Below are 18,684 nucleotides of genomic sequence, written 5' to 3' on the forward strand. Positions count from 1 at the left end.
CGGACGGTCCCCATGCCCCATCCGCTTCACACCCATGGAGCAGCAACTGATGGAGCGTCTGGGACCAGATGTCTTCGAGGGATTGCATCCCCACCTGGATACATCCCACCTCGAAGAGGGTAAGCTGCCCTCTGGGGCCCCTTCCCCCCCCCCTGTGAACGGTCGTAACACAATGTTTAGGCCAGGTTTAAGTTTCTGTTACCCATGTGCTCTGCAGAACTGTAGTGGCCCCCCCTCCCCCAGTCAGCAAGGGGCAGGCAGCAGGGTGAAAGACATGCTGGCAACAGGTCACTGTCTCCATGAGGGCCAGGCCCTAACTGACACAGTGAGCTGGGCCCAGAAGCCTGGCCTGTGCACAGGCCAGGCTTCTGGGCCCAGCCCCCCTCCCCCAGTCAGCAAGGGGCAGGCAGCAGGGTGCAAGACATGCTGGCAACAGGTCACTGTCTCCATGAGGGCCGGGCCTCAGGCCTCAGCCCCACCACCCATGCCATGAGGAATGTCTCAAAGGACTCAACTGTACTGTCTATGCAGAATGACATGTTGGTTGTACATTAGCTGCCCCTGTGTGACATCACAGTAATATAACAGAACAGCTGTGTTACTGATGCAGTATATCCTCTTTCTCCCCAATCTTCCTACAGAGCCATCTGGTCCCAGGCAGCAGCCCTCTGATGACAGCTGGGAGGGCCCAGGCACAAGCAGGGATCCACCAGGGCTCAGGCGGCCACCCATGCTGACGAGGCCATTCCAAATTGACGCGGAGACACAGTGGTCAGAGGAGGAGGAGGAGGAGGAGGAGGTGGTGCAGGCTGCAATGCCACCCCCAGGCAGCCCCTATACCCTGACCGAGGCCTTTGAGGAGTTTGAGTGGGGCCACCCCCACACTCCTCTGCGGGCAGGCATCCTGGGGACCTCACTGGCTACCCCGCCCATCCAACCCACACCGCTAATGTCCCCATGCAGCTCTGCAGCGGGAGCTGCGCCACCAATGGCCATGGGACATCCCCTCGGACCGGAGGAACCGCCAGCAGTGCCACCTGTCCAACTGGAACCAGTGGCTGATGGAGGCTTGGAACGCATAGTGCTGGAGATGCGTGCCCTGAGGCGAGCATGGCGGCAGCAGAGGCGAGACAACCAGGTATTGAGTGCAGCAGTCACGAGTGCAGCCAACAACATCGCGAGTGCAGGCAACAGCATCGCAGGAGTGATAGCCACACAGAACAACATCCTGATGCAGATTCTGCAGCGGCTGCCAGATGTGCAGGCCTCGTCCTCGGCAACCTCAACGCCCCAGCCAAGTCCCTCAGTGTCCCGAGGCCGCAGGGGCCGTCCACCGAAGAAAATGCCACCACCCAGCGGACCATCGGGACGTGGCAAGGGGCCCTGAGGGGACCAACATGGCCCATAAACGGGGTATGGGCAGGTACACCCAACCACCACTGTGATGCACACCCCACAGAGGGGCAGTGCCGTCGAGATGGAAGAGGATGTCCCGCTGGCTGCTCCCCACAGAGGGGCAGTGCCGTCGAGATGGAAGAGGATGTCCCGCTGGCTGCTCCCCACAGAGGGGCAGTGCCGTCGAGATGGAGGTGGAGGCGCCATGCAATGCCCCCACCCACCTGCTCACCTGGCTCACCGCCATCCGCTGCGCCACTCTGCTGTCTGCCACCGCCATCCGCTGCGCCACTCTGCTGTCTGCCACCGCCATCCGCTGTGCCACTCTGCTGTCTGCCACCGCCATCCGCTGCGCCACTCTGCTGTCTGCCACCTTCTGTTTCAAGGGCTGCACATTCTGGCAGTGTGCTGTAGGATGACTGGTCTGCTGAAAGCCTGTTAATGCTGGTTGTGTGGTGCGATCTGTGCCTCATGTCACCAAAAGCCATGTGCTGCTGTGACCTCCTGGGCCACCTGCTGCTGTGTCCTCCTGGGCCTCCTGCTGCTCCTGGGCCTCCTGCTGCTGTGTCCTCCTGGGCCTCCTGCTGCTCCTGGGCCTCCTGCTGCTGTGTCCTCCTGGGCCTCCTGCTGCTCCTGGGCCTCCTGCTGCTGTGTCCTCCTGGGCCTCCTGCTGCTCCTGGGCCTCCTGCTGCTGTGTCCTCCTGGGCCTCCTGCTGCTCCTGGGCCTCCTGCTGCTGTGTCCTCCTGGGCCTCCTGCTGCTGTGTCCTCCTGGGCCTCCTGCTGCTCCTGGGCCTCCTGCTGCTGTGTCCTCCTGGGCCTCCTGCTGCTGTCTGGTCCTGACCCTTCACTGCTGTAGCCAGACCCTTCATGTGTTTGCCTGCTGCCTACATGCTGAACCGCTGGGTACCTTGTCCGCTGGCTGGCCTGTCAGGCTGTCCTCTTTCAGTGCACTCTTTCAACTTGGACTGCCTGGGGCCTGGACTTTCACTCTGCTGGCTGGCCTGTCAGGCTGTCCTCTTTCAGTGCACTCTTTCAACTTGGACTGCCTGGGGCCTGGACTTTCACTCTGCTGGCTGGCCTGTCAGGCTGTCCTCTTTCAGTGCACTCTTTCAACTTGGACTGCCTGGGGCCTGGACTTTCACTCTGCTGGCTGGCCTGTCAGGCTGTCCTCTTTCAGTGCACTCTTTCAACTTGGACTGCCTGGGGCCTGGACTTTCACTCTGCTGGCTGGCCTGTCAGGCTGTCCTCTGTCAGTGCACTCTTTCAACTTGGACTGCCTGGGGCCTGGACTTTCACTCTGCTGGCTGGCCTGTCAGGCTGTCCTCTGTCAGTGCACTCTTTCAACTTGGACTGCCTGGGGCCTGGACTTTCACTCTGCTGGCTGGCCTGTCAGGCTGTCCTCTTTCAGTGCACTCTTTCAACTTGGACTGCCTGGGGCCTGGACTTTCACTCTGCTGGCTGGCCTGTCAGGCTGTCCTCTGTCAGTGCACTCTTTCAACTTGGACTGCCTGGGGCCTGGACTTTCACTCTGCTGGCTGGCCTGTCAGGCTGTCCTCTGTCAGTGCACTCTTTCAACTTGGACTGCCTGGGGCCTGGACTTTCACTCTGCTGGCTGGCCTGTCAGGCTGTCCTCTTTCAGTGCACTCTTTCAACTTGGACTGCCTGGGGCCTATGCCTGTCTACTCATTGTATACTGACCAGCGGTAATCAATGTATTACAGTATCCAAGCTATTGGGGTGCCACTTCCTGTTCCTAGGTAATCATGCTTTGCCTGTATTGATAACACCCACTGCCTGCATATGTGTAAATACTGCTGCTGGTGGAATGATGTAGTCCGGAATTGGATCACTTTGGATCCATTAGCTATCTAGTACTTGCAGATCATGAATATCTAGGAACATAAATTGTATGCTGTTACTGCTGCCATAATACTTGTCTATACCCTGCTGAATGTTGTCACGAATAAATATCCTATTTAACCTGCCACCTATTGTGTCCGTGTCATGTTCCTAATGTGCTGTTGGTGTACCCCCGCCACACCTTGCATGTTGTATCCCACATTGCACCAATACTGAGTGTTCAAACTGGCCCCTGCCTGACGTTCAGTATTGCTACCTGTGCATCTCTCTGTCACATACCTTACAGAGTTAAACATAGGGCAGTACCAGACATGTCCCTAACAGTAGTAGACGTATTGTTCCTCAGTACAGGGAATGCACAGTAATGGAGTGTGCTGATGTATGGCAGCACTCCTGATCTGTGAGGAAAGGGGAAGGGGTGGCCAGCTGTGGATTGCAATAGGACTGCTCATGTCATGCACTGATGTCGGTGAAGAGTCCAGACATGGATATCTGACCAGGGTGCAGTATTGTACCTATCTCGGCATTACACACACCACGTAAGTAAGGTTAACTGATGATAAGGTACTAGCCGACGTTGGCTCCTAGGTAGTCTCTCACCTCTACAGGTAACTGGACGATTGCGTTCACCACTGCTGGGTGACTGACTGGGAGGTTGGCATGCACGACATCCATGATAGTGGTAGCGCAGGCACACTTTCCATTTCCAGGCACCATTGGCATACAATACTGTGTAGGCCTTTCCAGCTGTACATGCGAAGCATGTACTCTGTGCAATCCCATACATCGTTGTACATCCCCACCATGGCAGCATGGTTGTGTTCCAGGAACACCATCGTCTAGGCACGCTTTTAGCATTAAGGTTGTGGGCCCCTGACAAGTGTGGCAGGGGAAGGGTAATGTTGCTATCTGCATGCTGTGTATGACAGCAGTTGCACAGACTGTCAGCAGCCAGCTAAGTGGGCTGTCAGTTGTACGGAGAGGGGAACAATATTAATGCACAATCGCCATAGCTGTGTACAGGGTGCAAGCGGTGTAAGGCATGGTTAACAGCCCTTAGGTGTGTTTAGCGGGTGTCCATGTGCACACTGATGTGGTGACTGCTGTTGTGCAGTCACTGTTACTCACCCATGTAGGATTTTGTGGGTCTGAAAGGTGCAGATATCGCAACAAGGGGTCCCCATCCATAGTGGCACACATCCCTCTGGTGCCATCTCCTAGCTGTGGGGTGTGCATGGCTCCTCCCTTACCTGTTCCAATGGTGGACATGGCCCACCATCTGATGGCCCACACTGTGTGGTCCAGAGTCCTACAGTGTCTTCACATATGTTAGGTCACCACACACACATATGCCAGCCACTCACCAAGGTGGACTGTCCTTGGTGATAGGGCATGTTGATTGGCTAACCAGTACAGGGCAGTCACAGGTATCGGTCAGTTGTGACAGATATTTGTTAGACATAACTGTCCCTCAACAGTACAACAATCATTCACATGCTGCAGAACCCCAGTGGACTTTCCTTCCTACAGGTGTGCAGTTGCGACAGTTACAGGTAAACAATGTTGCTCACACATCATTTTCAGCAGACATTTTACACAGACTGTGTGACCTGTGTCACCATCATGTTATGTAGGCACCTCACACCCATTGTGCCACAAACCCTGTCGTGAAGCTCCTGTACCTGCAAGCCTTTTTTGAGGGACATCATGTGGATGGGACGCCTACCCTCCCAACGTACCAATATGGGTGCATCTATGTCACGCGGAGGGACATGTAGGTCCATGTGTGGCCCTTATTCCCTATATGCCTGCACACAGCGCAGTTAGCACTACTGGTACCACCACTGTGCACCAGCTCCTGTGCACTACATACTTGGGAAGCAAGGTAAAGGGGGTCTCCTACACATATGGCCTGTCAGGCAGTGCCACAGGTCATTCAGCATGTGGAAACAGTAATGTTCTACTGATGATGATGTGTGTGCCACATTGGTTAGCTGTCACCGTCTGACTGACCAGCACACCTGTAGGGAGGGAGGTACACTGGGGTTCTGCAGCATGTGAATGATTGTTGTCCTGTTCTAATTCAGTACATTATAATGAAGATCTGTATCACTGGGTCTCACACACTTCTGTATTCATGGCATTACTAAGGATCCTGTTGGTGCACCCATGGAGGACACAATCCATGAATGATGGTTTTCCACTGTACGTGGACATCAGGAAGCTGTCACCTGTCGAACGCTTGCCATACATGGTGTACGGTGTTGCCTCCATGTCCATGGCACTGTGTGGCCTGTGTATGCACTGAGGCAGAGGCCAAGTGCAACACTGAACACTGTGATGGTATTTTTCAACACCCTTAGGCACATCTTGCTTCACTGACACATTCCACCTCATTAACAACAGGTAGCCATGTCAGAACATACAGCATGTACCGTGCAGCCTGTTTAACGTCTGCATACCCAGCTAGTGGAAACCAGGACCATACAACTGTGGTGCAGCAGGTAGCACAATTGTTAAGGATGCACATTTGCTTGGCCAAGTGTGCAGTATATGAACACTGTGACCAGCCATGGCAGGGGCTGATGGCACCGTTGGCCCTCCTTATATCCCCTTGTGGAAGACATCGCTGGGTGCAGCCAGCTCACGTGCTGCCAGACGGGTGCACCCTCATAAGGTACAGTACCTGTAGGCTCCAGGTGTACATCTGCATGGGCTCATGCTTGAGGGCCAAAGCAAGAGTGGATGGTGGTGAGGGGGGTGTGTGTGTGTAATGCAGAGCCTAGGTACCACCTGTACCCCGAGATGCCATCCTGGTATGGGGTGCTGCAGTGGGCAGCACCATCATTGTCAGATAGTGGCAACACAGCAACCTGTCCCAGTCACACAAGCTGGGGGGGATGGGTTGGCATATCTTGTGGCCAGACTGGGGGGGGAGGCATGGTTATGGTCAGAGCGCAGACCAATCCTCAGCCCAATCGGTCACCTTCCTGCCCTGTGTACCATTATACCGTACAGTGTGAGGGCGACATGCCACTGTATCCTACATACTTTATGAGCCACACATGCTTCCAGTATGAGGAATCCTTTATTGATTGTAATTATTTATTTCAGTTTGTTAGATCCCAACATTCCTGACAATAGTCCCATCATGCTGGTTCACATGACACAGGAGTGCAAAATAAACTTACACCTGAACAATAGTGCAGAAAAAGCTGTTACATGTAACAGCGGAATATGGAATTTGGAGTAAGAAGGCAACATATGAAAAGGAAAACACGATAAGTATATATAATCACATTGTAAGAGGTAGCTAATAGTCATATATATGGTGAGGTGTGTTGACTGTTAGGAGTTAAATAATAGTGGAGTTATGGCCAAGCCTGCATGAACAGCCATGTCTGGAGTCTCCATAGATGATAGGGTCAGCCATTGGTTTCTCACCCTGCCTGACACGCTGTCCTCCCCATCACATGCCAACAGTCAGGCCATCACCTTTGTAGCCAAACATGCGTAAGGTGGCTGGGTAGCCCCAGCCCACAGCTCCGTGCAGCCAGCACTGCTGACACTTTCTTCAGGGGAGATGTCATGACAGGAGTATGTCCGGCCTGCATTAAATGGTGGCAGTGTGTCCCAACAGGGGCCATCTATATCATGAGGGGTCTGACGGCATGTGTGTGTGCTGCTTCCAGGAGCATGCATGGCCAGGTAGCTCGTCCTTGCTGCTGAGGTGCACTGTGTTGCTGGGTAACTCCATCAGATAATGTGTGCCATATCTGGAATAACACAGGTGTGTGGTACACCTTGGATGGCAGAAGTGCACTGCACAGCAACCCAGAGTATGTAGCAAGTGCTTAGCCCAATGGCACAGAATAGGTATCACACATACAGCACCTCAGCAGAGGCTTGAGGCAGCGCTTCCCCACCCTATTATGGCCTACATCCTCTGTGGCAGGCCAGCACCCCACACAGTTATTGGGTGGACACACATAGCAGGTGAAGCACGTAGCAGACTGACAGGAGCTCTGCACACTAACCTATGTCCTAACCCATTGGTGGGCAAACAGGCCGCCTGGGGCAGGGGTCTGCCCCAGGCCAACCTTAAAAGTGTGTCTGTATAAGGTGTTGGCGAACCTGGCTACCCCTGAGTGTGGTGTCATGCCGTCGTGCACGCGCACATGGGGGATCAGGTCTGAGGTCTGGAGCTATAGCCACAGGTATTCCATGGCGAAGAGCCACATTATGGAACACACAGCAAAGCAGGATTATTTCAGCAACCTTGGGGGGGGCATACAGTAGCGCTCCCCCACTCTTGTCCAAACATCGGAAGCGGCTCTTCAAGAGGCCGATGGTACGTTCGATGACCATGCGGGTAGCAGTTAAGGACCGATTATAGGCCAGCTGTTGTGCTGTGGCAGGCTGGGGGATCGGGGTCATCAGCCAGGGCCTGCATCCATAGGCTGCGTCTCCTGTAGCAATGACATAGGGAACAGATTACACATACTTATGTTTCTGTCCCATGGGTGTATGTGCTCAATACATGCAGTTGAACCGGATGGCACGAGGCAGCCCATTCCTGTTTCCCTACACCTTATGTGTGTGGTGTCAGGATTGCTTTGGCACACAGCTGGTGTGTGGCTATTAGGCGTTATAGCACGTGAAGGGCCCCTAAACAGTGAGATGTATGTCAGCTCTGTGTATGCAGTTGGTGCATTACACCACTGTCCTGACATCCCTGTGTCTAAATCATATGCAGTATGCACACCAGGCATTGTGTACTGACATATGTGCTCAGGTACACCTTCTCTGTCGGTATGCCTACCCAACAACATACATGGTGTCAACTGGCTGCCCCTCAATGTGCACAACTGAGTAGAGATGTTCATGCAAGGTCTCAGGAACGTCAGGGGCTCACTAACACCTGTGGATGTGAGCTGCTCTTACATGACAAGTCCCAATTCATCTTGCACACTGCCAGTATCCATGCCTACACCCAATATGTGTAGGCTGTCCACCTGTGCGGTGAGGTGAGCAAGCCATGCCACATACAAGGCGTACTGCATAGTTTGTGCTTGGCAGCCAATGGTACATGGTTGGGTGCCTGAGCCATTACACCACTTTCAGTAACACAATGTCCCACTCAGGTCTGTTGTGATGGGGACCTGTGACTCCATCACAACAGGCGTCTACATCACCTTTGTGTGCCATTACAGAGATGACCCTTGCAAAAATGTTATATGCATGTTAATGTGGATCTTACCTACAAGCCAACCATCGCCATACAGGCCATCTTCGAATTTGCGAAACAGAGCTGATTGCCTGAGTACGAAGGCATCGTGCGCTGACCCCGGGAATCTGGACATCACCGAGAGGATACGCATTCCAGCATCACACACCACTTGCACGTTGAGGGAGTGGAACTGCTTCCTGTTGCGGTAGGCTGCCTCCGTCTCACGGGGTGGAACGATGGCCACATGGGTGCAGTCAATAGCTCCAATGACATTCGGAAAGCGGGCAACGGCATAGAAACCACGCTTGAGGTCCATCAGGTCCTGTCTGTTGCGTGGGAATGCTATGTAGCGAGGCATGCGGTCCATAACAGCTGCAATGACCTGGTGCAGACACCGGGAAAAGGTGCTCTGTGACATGCCGCCCACAACAGCTACCGTGGATTGGAAGGAGCCACTTGCTGTGAAATGCAGGGCGGCCAAGAGTTTGGTCAGGCCGGGGATGGCACGGCTCCTTCGGGTTCGGGCCTCAAGGGCACCTCGTATGTCTCCATATAGTTCCATGATGGCACGAGTGCTGAGGCGATATCTGCTGATGACTACATCCTCTGGCATTCCCAGCAATGAGGTTCGTGGCAGATAGATCCGATGCCTGTAACGATGGCGACGTCGACCAACATCCTGGCGTCTGCATCTGCGTTGGGCCTGGTCAGCCATGGCGTGCACCTGCCCCATACACTGTGAATGTGTGGAGCAGATTCACCTACTAAGAACAGGCCTTTTTATTGGCCAGCTCTACATTTGTAGGTCTATGGGGATTGGTTTGGCAAATTTTCGTTCAACGCGCTAGTAGCGCGCTGCGCGCTGTGCGCCGCGATAGACTGTATCGCATTTGAAAGGGTTGTAGTTATTGGCCGCGTTAGGAGCCGCGCTAACACCGCCGCAGGGTTCGCGCCACGCGATACGTCCGCGCTAACACCGCCGCGGGTTTCGCGCCACGCGGTACCTCCTCCCTACTTTACATTTGCCCCGCCCCAACTCCGCCCCCTGAATACATTATTCCATATTTGCATTCGCGAACCGCGATATATGCTTGTTATCGCGGTTCGCGAATTTAGCGCAGGCGGTACAGCCGTATCGCGCGCGGTAACTCTTTGGAAAATGAGGCCCATTGTTTGCTTTTGTGACCACTGCAGCACACTGAGCCATCAATTTCAATGTGTTATCCACTATGATGCCTAGATCTTTTTCCTTGCTTTACCTCTTTGGCAATTCTTTCTTACACTTGAACTTTCACTATCCTCATTTCTTTCCCCATCTCCTTCAGCTTTACCAAACAATGTTCCTTGTGTTCCTCTTTTTGAGTTCCTTTGTACTTTTTGAATGCTGATCTTTTTGCCTTTATTTCCTCAGCCACCTCCTTGGAAAAACATATTATTTATTTATTTATTTATTTATTTATTTACGGGTTTTTTATATACCGGGGCACGTAAGTAACATCACCTCGGTTTACATTCAAACATTAATTCAGCATAGAGCTTTACAATATAACATTATAACTGAAAGAATACAAATCCATATAAAACTTTGTATAATGAATATAAATATCAGAATATGAGTGTCTGTGGGACTAACTAGAACGCAAAGCAAAGGACTCAGTTCAAGAATAGTAGGCTTTTTTGTATAACCAGGTTTTTAAGTTTTGTTTAAATTTTTTGTAGCAAAATTCTTGGCGTAATTCTGATGGCATAGTGTTCCATATTCTGGATCCAGCAATGATGAATGAACGTTCTTTTGTAGTGGAAAGATTAGTCAGGTTGGGTGCAGGGATCTTCAGTTTAGCTAAATGCTGGAATCTGGTTGGGCGGATTGATGTTTTGAATTGTAGGTGATCAGTGAACCAATTCATATCTCTGTTGTGGATGGCTTTATAAATCAGCGTCAAGGATTTATATATTATTCTGGATGCCACGGGTAGCCAGTGTAATGATTGAAGTGCTGGAGTGATGTGCTCATGGCGGCTTGTGTCAGTGATGATGCGGGCAGCTGCGTTTTGTAAAATTTGCAAGGGTTGAATTGTAGTTTTAGGAAGACCTAGAAGCAATGCATTGCAGTAATCAATCTTTGATAAAATAGTCGCCTATAAAACAGTGCGAAAGTCGTATTGGTATAAAAGAGGTTTGATACGTTTTAGTGTATGTAGCTTATAGAAACCACTTTTAACTGTATCCGCGATGAATTTTTTAAACGTGAGATTGCTGTCAATGATGACGCCAAGGCTGCGTACTTGCTGAGTAATAGCAGATGTGTCATGTGAAAGACCAGCATAGCTCGGGGATGCATTTTTTGGAGGTGAAACAATGATAAGCTCGGTTTTATTGGTATTAATAGCCAATTGATTGTCCATGAGAATTGTTTTAATTTCTAATAAGGCTGCATTCCAAGTGATCAAGGCATTTGTGATAGTGCTGGTGATTGGTATGAGTATCTGAATATCATCCGCGTAGATGAAGTATTGAAGACGCAGTTTTGATAGTAGCCGGCATAGAGGTGTAAGGTAAATATTAAATAATGTAGAGGAAAGAGAGGATCCTTGGGGTACTCCTTGAGAGAGATTTCTTGCCTTGGATTCACTTAGTCCACTTTTGACACTGTACGTTCTGTTGCTCAAGAATGACTGGAACCATAGTAGTGCTGAGCCAGAAATACCTATTTCAGAGAGGCGGATTATGAGGGTATTGTGATTAACCGTATCGAAAGCTGCTGATATATCAAGTAGGGCGATGAGATATGATTTACCAGCGTCTAGAGCTTTTAGAAGCACTTCTGAAAGTGAAATCAGAAGCGTTTCCGTGCTGTGGTACTTTCTGAACCCAAACTGGGAAGGGAAAAGTAGTTGATGTTCATCTAGGTAGTCAGTTAGTTGTTTGTTGATGATTTTTTCCATAATTTTTGAAAGGAAGGGTAGGTTTGAGACTGGGCGATAGTTTGCTGGATCAGATGAATCAAGGTTTGGTTTTTTTATCATAGGAGTTATGATAGCATGTTTAAGTACAGAAGGAACTATGCCTGTGGTGATTGATTTGTTGAGTATCTTTGCAATGGGTTTTGCTATTGTTGAACGTATTAAGAGAAGAATCTTGGTGGGCATAATGTCTGTGGGGTGGAAAGCTGGTTTAATTTTCTTTAGAATTGACTCAACTTCAATACCAGTAGAAATCTCAAAATTAATAAGCTTAGATTCGGATTTATTTTGCATGGCAGATGTAGCTTGGTTGGTGTGAGAAGCGTCGGTATTGGAAGGGGAATTGTTGATGTAGTTGGAGTTGAGGTTAATGTTTGCATTTGGTGTAATATGAGACTTGAATCGCATTAATATAGATTGTATTTTGTTATAAAAGAATGTAGCTAGTTCTTCACATTTAGAGTCATCGTTATTGTTTTGGTTAGTGTGAACTGGAGCAGTTACAAGGCTTTTGACATATTGGAATAATGCTTGAGGGTTGAATTGATATTGATGAATTCTAGCAGCATAGAAATCTTTCTTCATTTTATCAGTGGATTGGCGATATTTGTGTAGCAAAGATTTGAATTTTAATAAAGTAGTAGAATTTTGGTTTCTGCGCCATTCTTTTTCTGCTTTACGGAGCTCTGTTTTCATAGTTTTTAGTACAGGGATGTACCAAGGTTTTTTTTATTATCTTTTCAGTGTTAATTATTTTAGACTGTATAGGACAGAAATTCTCTGCTATATTACTGGTAATTTTAAACCAAGATGATGTAGCTGTTTCAGCATCTGTGAGATCTAAATTTTTATTATTAGTTTATTATTATTAGTTTCCTTTTCCTTTTATTTACATAAAGGTTTGTTGTCTTTATTATAGCTCCTTTTAATTTGGCCCACTGTTGTTCCACTTCACCCATCTCCTTCCAGCCTTCTTGCTCTCCCTCAAAGTATGTTGCCATTTTACCAAAGTCTGTATTTTTCCTATCCAGAGCTTTGATTTTCATGTCAGTTCTCTCCCTCTTGGCTGATGATCACTGGTTCTCAGATGGGCATTAGAAACATTAGAAATACTATCTCCATTTGTAAGTGCCAGGTCCAATATTGTTCCTCCCCTCATGGGTTCCATCACTATTTGTCTGAACAGAACCCCTTGGGCATTCATAATCTCTACTTCTTCTAGATTTTGCAACAGGGATACTCCAATCAACATCTGGCAGATTAAAATATCCAATGAGCAATAACCCTCCATTCCTTTTGGATGTCTTTGGCCAGATCTCTGTCCAGTTCTTCTCTTTGATTCTGAAGTCTGTAGGCCACACCAGTGAAAACAGAAGTGCCATCATCTTTTTTTAAAGAGAGCCCACAGTACTTGTTCCTTTCTCTATGCTCCCTGCATTTCAGTGGCTCAGATATTATTTTCTTTGTGGTGACTGTACCGCAGTTTAGTAAACTGGCTCCTCAGTCACTTATGTAACTCAGTACAATTTAACTGATCCCTTAAATTGCTGTAGGTCAATCAAGTTTTCAATACCGAATTTGCTTGCAACTAGCTACTTTCTTTAATGAAACAATAAAAAAAGATGCATGCTATAACTTTAGGTAAATGTGATCAACATGGCTGGTCTAATAGTTCAACTAAATTACAGCATCTACCAAAACAGAATGGCAAATCTACTGAAGAGGACTTTAAACTAGAATTGTCAGAGATGGGTAAATAAAGCTCTAACATAAGTACAAGTACGTAGGTAAGTAAATCTTTAGACACAAAGAAATGGGGGAAAAAGAACAACATCTGGAAAACTATGTACACCAACACTCATAACATGAGTAATAAAGTCCTAGATCTAGAGGCAGTTATGAAAGAGGCTAACTCGGATACAGTGATGGTCACAGAGACGTGGTACACAGAGAACCATGACTGGGATATACTTATATCAGACTATGATCTACTCAAGAAGGACTGGGTAGGAAGAAATGAGGAAGCATGGTTTATGGTCATTGCTTAAGGGTGACATCTAATGGCCTAATTCAGGGCCCATGATTTCAGGGTTCCTGAAGGAGCTACAGGGCATGGCCCCGGCCCAGAACCATCACTGTAATGAACAGACTAAACACATGTTAAGAGGGAATATAAAATAAGGAAAAGAACCCCCGGTTGCAAATGAAGGCTTGTGGCGCTAGATTGGAATCAAGGATTTAACCGAGTTGGAGGTACAGCGGAGCAAAGGAAACCACCAGGCCAAAAAAATTCTACACTAAAATCTCATAAGAGTTTACTGATCTAGCCAAAAAAGGACATGGTTTTTCATTTACTTCTCACTAGTTTGCATTAATGAGAAAAATCAAATAATGAAAAAGAAAATAATTGGTAAATGGGCAGAGTAAAATATTAAATTGATCCAAATGTAATGAGAGTTCTTTAAATATATTGTTAGCAGATATGCCAAAACCTCTTATTCTTTAATAGAGAAACATACACGGTTTTGCTTAATGAACAGAGAAAGCTCCTCAATTTTCTGTAATAGATCCTTTTCAACACGTTCTTGTTCCTGTTCTAACCAATTCCGTGTAGACAAGATTTGACTCCTGAGGTCTTCTGTCATGCCTTTGCATCTAAGAAAATAATACATTAATATATAAATCCTGAGTTCTTTATTTTTATTAGTTTTTAAAGCAAAGGAAATCAAAATCAATCACAGCAGCTCATGCTCATAGAATACAAAGAATACATGTGTCTGGTGTTATATAGTGCTTGTGATTTAAGCAATAATATCAAACAAGCTTCTGTTACACTACAAGCCATTTCATATTTGCCAAAATATATATCTTACAATACAAGCACTGAAAATTGTACAGTCCCAAACGGAAGACAAATACTGAAGTTACTGGTTATGTGATTCTATTCTGATACTGTGAAAATGAAGGTGAATATTTACATTTGCCTTACTTTTATGCCTGGTCATTGGTAGCATACATTGAAAATTCACCTGATGTCAATAACTGAGACTTCTCTGGCAAAGTATATCATCTGCTACAAATAGCATGACCTCATATGTATGATGATGCTGACTTCACTCATTTGTCAGAGTGACTAAAGTCTTAAGTAATCATGTCAGGATTTATAATCACAGGTCATATGTCTATATTTTTATTCTTTTTAAATTTATTTATTTATTTTTAGTTTTTATATACCGGAAGTTCCTGTATACAATACATATCACTCCGGTTCACATTTAACAGAGTTAACTATCGCCGGGGAGGCGATTTACATGGAACATATTGAATAAGATGAACAGATAATCTATAATAAGGTACAATCTATTATAAATTTGCAGATAAAATAGGAAACATGGTTCATACATGCTAATTTTTGTTCCTGGAATGCCACAGATTAGTCTAGACAAATGGGTTTTGCATTCCTACCAGCAGATGGAGGCAGAGAATAAAACCTTTTCAGGTACTGCTGCATAACTGAGTATGCCACCTGCAGTCCCTCAGTATTGGCCTGTACCCAAGCCAAAACAGAGTGCAACCCTTCAAACTCCACTCAATTCTCCCCTTCTGGGCGACTAGTGATTAATGGGTGGGAGCCCCCTGAATTGGAGTCCTCACATCAAACAAAGGAACTTAAATCCTTCAGCCAAAAAGTTGAACATATACATAAAAACTCTGCATTATAAACCTACAGAGTAAATAACGTTCTTTCAAAAGCAAGGGGTGTAGAAAGTGGGTCTCTGGACTGATCTGTGGTATTCCAGGAACGAAAATTAGGAGGTAAGAACCAATTTTCCTTTCCTGTTCACACTCCAGATCAGTCCAGACAAGTGGGATGTACCCAAGCTCCCCCACACTGGGCGGGCACCCGAAAGACCCATTCGAATACACACTCTCCAAACACCACCTCCTCTGGCACCCGAATATCTAATTGGTAAGGTATGGGGAAAGAAAAGATCATGTTGCAGCCTGCAGATTTTCCTGAGCGACACCAGCTGATACTCCATCGAGAAGGCTGCTTGCACCCTAATAGAATGTGCCCGCAACCCCTCTGGGGCTGTCCAACCTTTACAGAAATAGACCGAAAAAAAACAAATAATGGTGGCTATAGATGCCTTACTCCCCTTGAACAGAGGATCAGAATGACAAAAAACTGTTAAAGACCTTAAAGCACCAAAACGAGGTCCAATAAACATCCAGTAAGTGAATGGTCCCTCGTATGCGGCATCTCTAAAGAAAAGTTCAGAAGCGCAGGAACCTCAACCGTCAGATTGAGATGGAATGAACAAACCACCTTTGGTAAAAAGAGCGAAATAATTGTACACAATGACACTCCAATGTCCACAAACCATAGGAAAGGGTCTCTATCAGATTAAGCTCGAAACTCCGAAATCTGCCTGACTGAACAAATCATCACCAGAGCAACTGACCTCAAGGTGAGGTCCTTCAACAACATCCACCACCAAGGCCAAAAGGAAATCCACCTAGAACTTGTAGAATCCAGTTAAGGCTCCAAACTGGACACATCCCACGTACCATTGGACACGAATGCATGGCCCCCTTCAACACATGCACAATGTCCGGATAAGAGGCCAGCAGCTTCCCCTGTAGCCTGCCTCTAAGTCATACTAAGGCTGCCACTTGTACCTGGACCAATCAGCAGTCCAGTCACTTTGCTAAGCCCTGCTGCAAAATGACCAAGAACTGAGGGATGTCCAACTGCAAGGCCTTGAAGTACTAGGACTCCAACAGACTCTACACTCTGACATAAACCACTTGGCCTTACAGGGAAGTGTAAGGCCTCCTAGCCTGAAGCAATTTAGCAATAATTGCTTTCGAGTAGCCTCAAAAGCCAACTGCGAGACCAAAGCAATTCCCCCCCCCTCCCCGATCCGAGAAGATGGGCCCTTGACAAGGAAGCCCCTGAAGATGACCAAATTGGATGGGTCTGTCCAATGCCAGATGAACTAGATGCACAAATCACATAGTGCGTGTCCACACCCAAGTGAAGAGAACCATTCTTCCTGGGCGCTGCTCTATGCACCACAAGATTCTGCTCCTAAGAGGCCACAGAGGAAACACATAATAGCAGAATTTGCACAGGCTACAGGCAGATCAGAGCATCGACTCCTACATATCCAAACACTCTCCTGTGGCTGAAAAACAACTTCGTGTGGCAGTGAAGCCATCAGGTCCAACAGAGGTCTGTCCCCTCCGGCCCAAATGAGATCCATGGCTTCTGAGGACAATCCCCCAGATCTAACTGTTTGCTGCAATAATCCGCCTAAACACTGCCAACTCTGGCCACCTGGAATGCTGCCAATACTGCCAAATACTTTCCTCCCAAATAAAAAACTCCTGAGCCACCCAGCAACTCTTTGTCCCATCCTGATGATTGAAATATGCCACTGTCATCACATCGTCCGTGAAGACTCTCACTGTCTGATCTTAGATCTGCGGAAGAAAGGAAGCCAGTGCTCTGCGAACCACTGTTGTTTCCAAGCAACTGAAAGACCATCACGCTTCCCTTGCTAACCACCGACCTTAAGCCATTTGCCCTAGGCAAATAGTCATCTCCCCCAACCCTTGAGACTGGCATCTGTGGTCGCTATTACCCAATCCAGAAAGTTCAGTTCCGGCCCACTCCAGGTTGAGACTACACAGCCCCTATGAGAGATTGGACTTGGAACATCCCTGGAGTGGTAAAAACAGGTAAAACTCCATCAACAATGGCTTCCACCAGGACAGAAGCACTCGCCACCAAGGCCGCATGTGAACAGACGCCCATAGAGCTAACTGCAGTGTAGAAGCTAATATTCCCAGACCCTGGGCCCCAAAAGGCATAGCAGATGAAAATCTAAGACTGTAACCTGTTCACCCTCTTCCTTCCTCATGCGGGTATCAAAATGCACCCCCCAGGTATTCAAAAGGCTGGGATGGAACCCAACTGCTCTTCGCTAGGATCATTACCTAACCGAGGGAGAATTACAATCTCAGAACCTGCTGAACCGAGTGACAGCACGCCAATTCTGACTTCGAACAGATAAGCCAGTCGTCCAAGTACAGGTGCACCAAAACTTAGTGCCATTGCTACCAACCAATCACCTTTGTGAAAGTCCTCTTTGCATTCACTAGGCCAAAAAGAAAAGCTTGGAATTAAAAGTGCTCACCTAACACCACAAACCAAAGAAACATCTGACAGTCCGGACGAATGGGGATGGCTCAGTGTGCTGCAGTGGTCAAAAAAGCAAACAATGTTAGGAATTATTAGGAAGGGAAAGTTGAATAAAACGGAGAATGTCATAATGCCTCTGTATCGTCAAATCCAGAGACGCCAGATTCTCTCCTTTGTGAATCACTGCTACCACTGTTCTCAATGCTTCCACGTGAAAAATCGGCACCCGTAGAGCCACCCTGACGTTCTGCAGATCCAGAATAGGCTGACAAGTGCCTTCCTTCTTCAAAAATCACAAAGTAAACAGAATATCTTTCCTGGCCTCGTTTTTGCAGTGGAACTGGCACCATTGCTTCTAGGCACTACAGGTGCTCAAAGTCTCTTGCGCTGCTTTCCTTTAGACACGGGAGATACAATGAGACACTACATAGGTCTCTCTGACTGGGTGAGAAAATTCTAACATGCAGCCGACTCTTATCACCTCCAGAACCACAAAGAGGGCCAAACTCCTTCCGATGGTCTCCACGGAGGAGCGGACCGGGCTGGTCTCATTGTGAGGCCTTATTTCCTCTGTCCCTTCGTTGGAATTATCGCAGGAAGACTATACACCCTTCGAAAGGACTGCAGCCTCCTCAAACCCTGCCTGTGCGAGGAGAAGCCGCCTTCCTGTTGGGATGGAGTCCTCTTGCATCTCGGAAATGAGAACAAGGTGGGAAAATTCTATTTGCCAGTCTTCTTATCCTCCGGCAACTTGCTTTCCTTTTACTCCCGCAAATGATTTCTCAATGCTCTAGATCTTCACTGACCAACAGCTTCCCTTTGAAAGAGATATTACACATCTGCGACTTGGATCACCCCCTCTACTGACCAAGTGCGCAACCACAGGAACCTCCGAGCTACCACCACAGAGATCTGGCGGATGCCCTAACCTACAGTGCAGCTGCCACATAGGCCAACCCTACTACTAAATGGTCTGCCTGCATGGAATCAGCCAAAGAGCCAGCCTCTTTCTCCTATGCCTTCT

The 18,684-nt window shown here is 47.9% G+C and overlaps 1 protein-coding gene across 1 annotated transcript in view; it reads right to left on the minus strand.

Annotated features, from left to right (window-relative positions):
* FAM81A (family with sequence similarity 81 member A) overlaps positions 1-18,684 on the minus strand; it is a 148,595-nt gene that overhangs the window by 56,522 nt on the left and 73,389 nt on the right. Inside the window, 1 exon segment of the mRNA XM_029574498.1 lies at positions 13,969-14,104. Coding sequence (XP_029430358.1) covers positions 13,969-14,104 — 136 coding nt within the window.

The sequence above is a fragment of the Rhinatrema bivittatum genome, chromosome 13 (genome assembly GCF_901001135.1).
Source record: "Rhinatrema bivittatum chromosome 13, aRhiBiv1.1, whole genome shotgun sequence".
Classification (NCBI taxonomy): Eukaryota; Metazoa; Chordata; class Amphibia; order Gymnophiona; family Rhinatrematidae; genus Rhinatrema; species Rhinatrema bivittatum.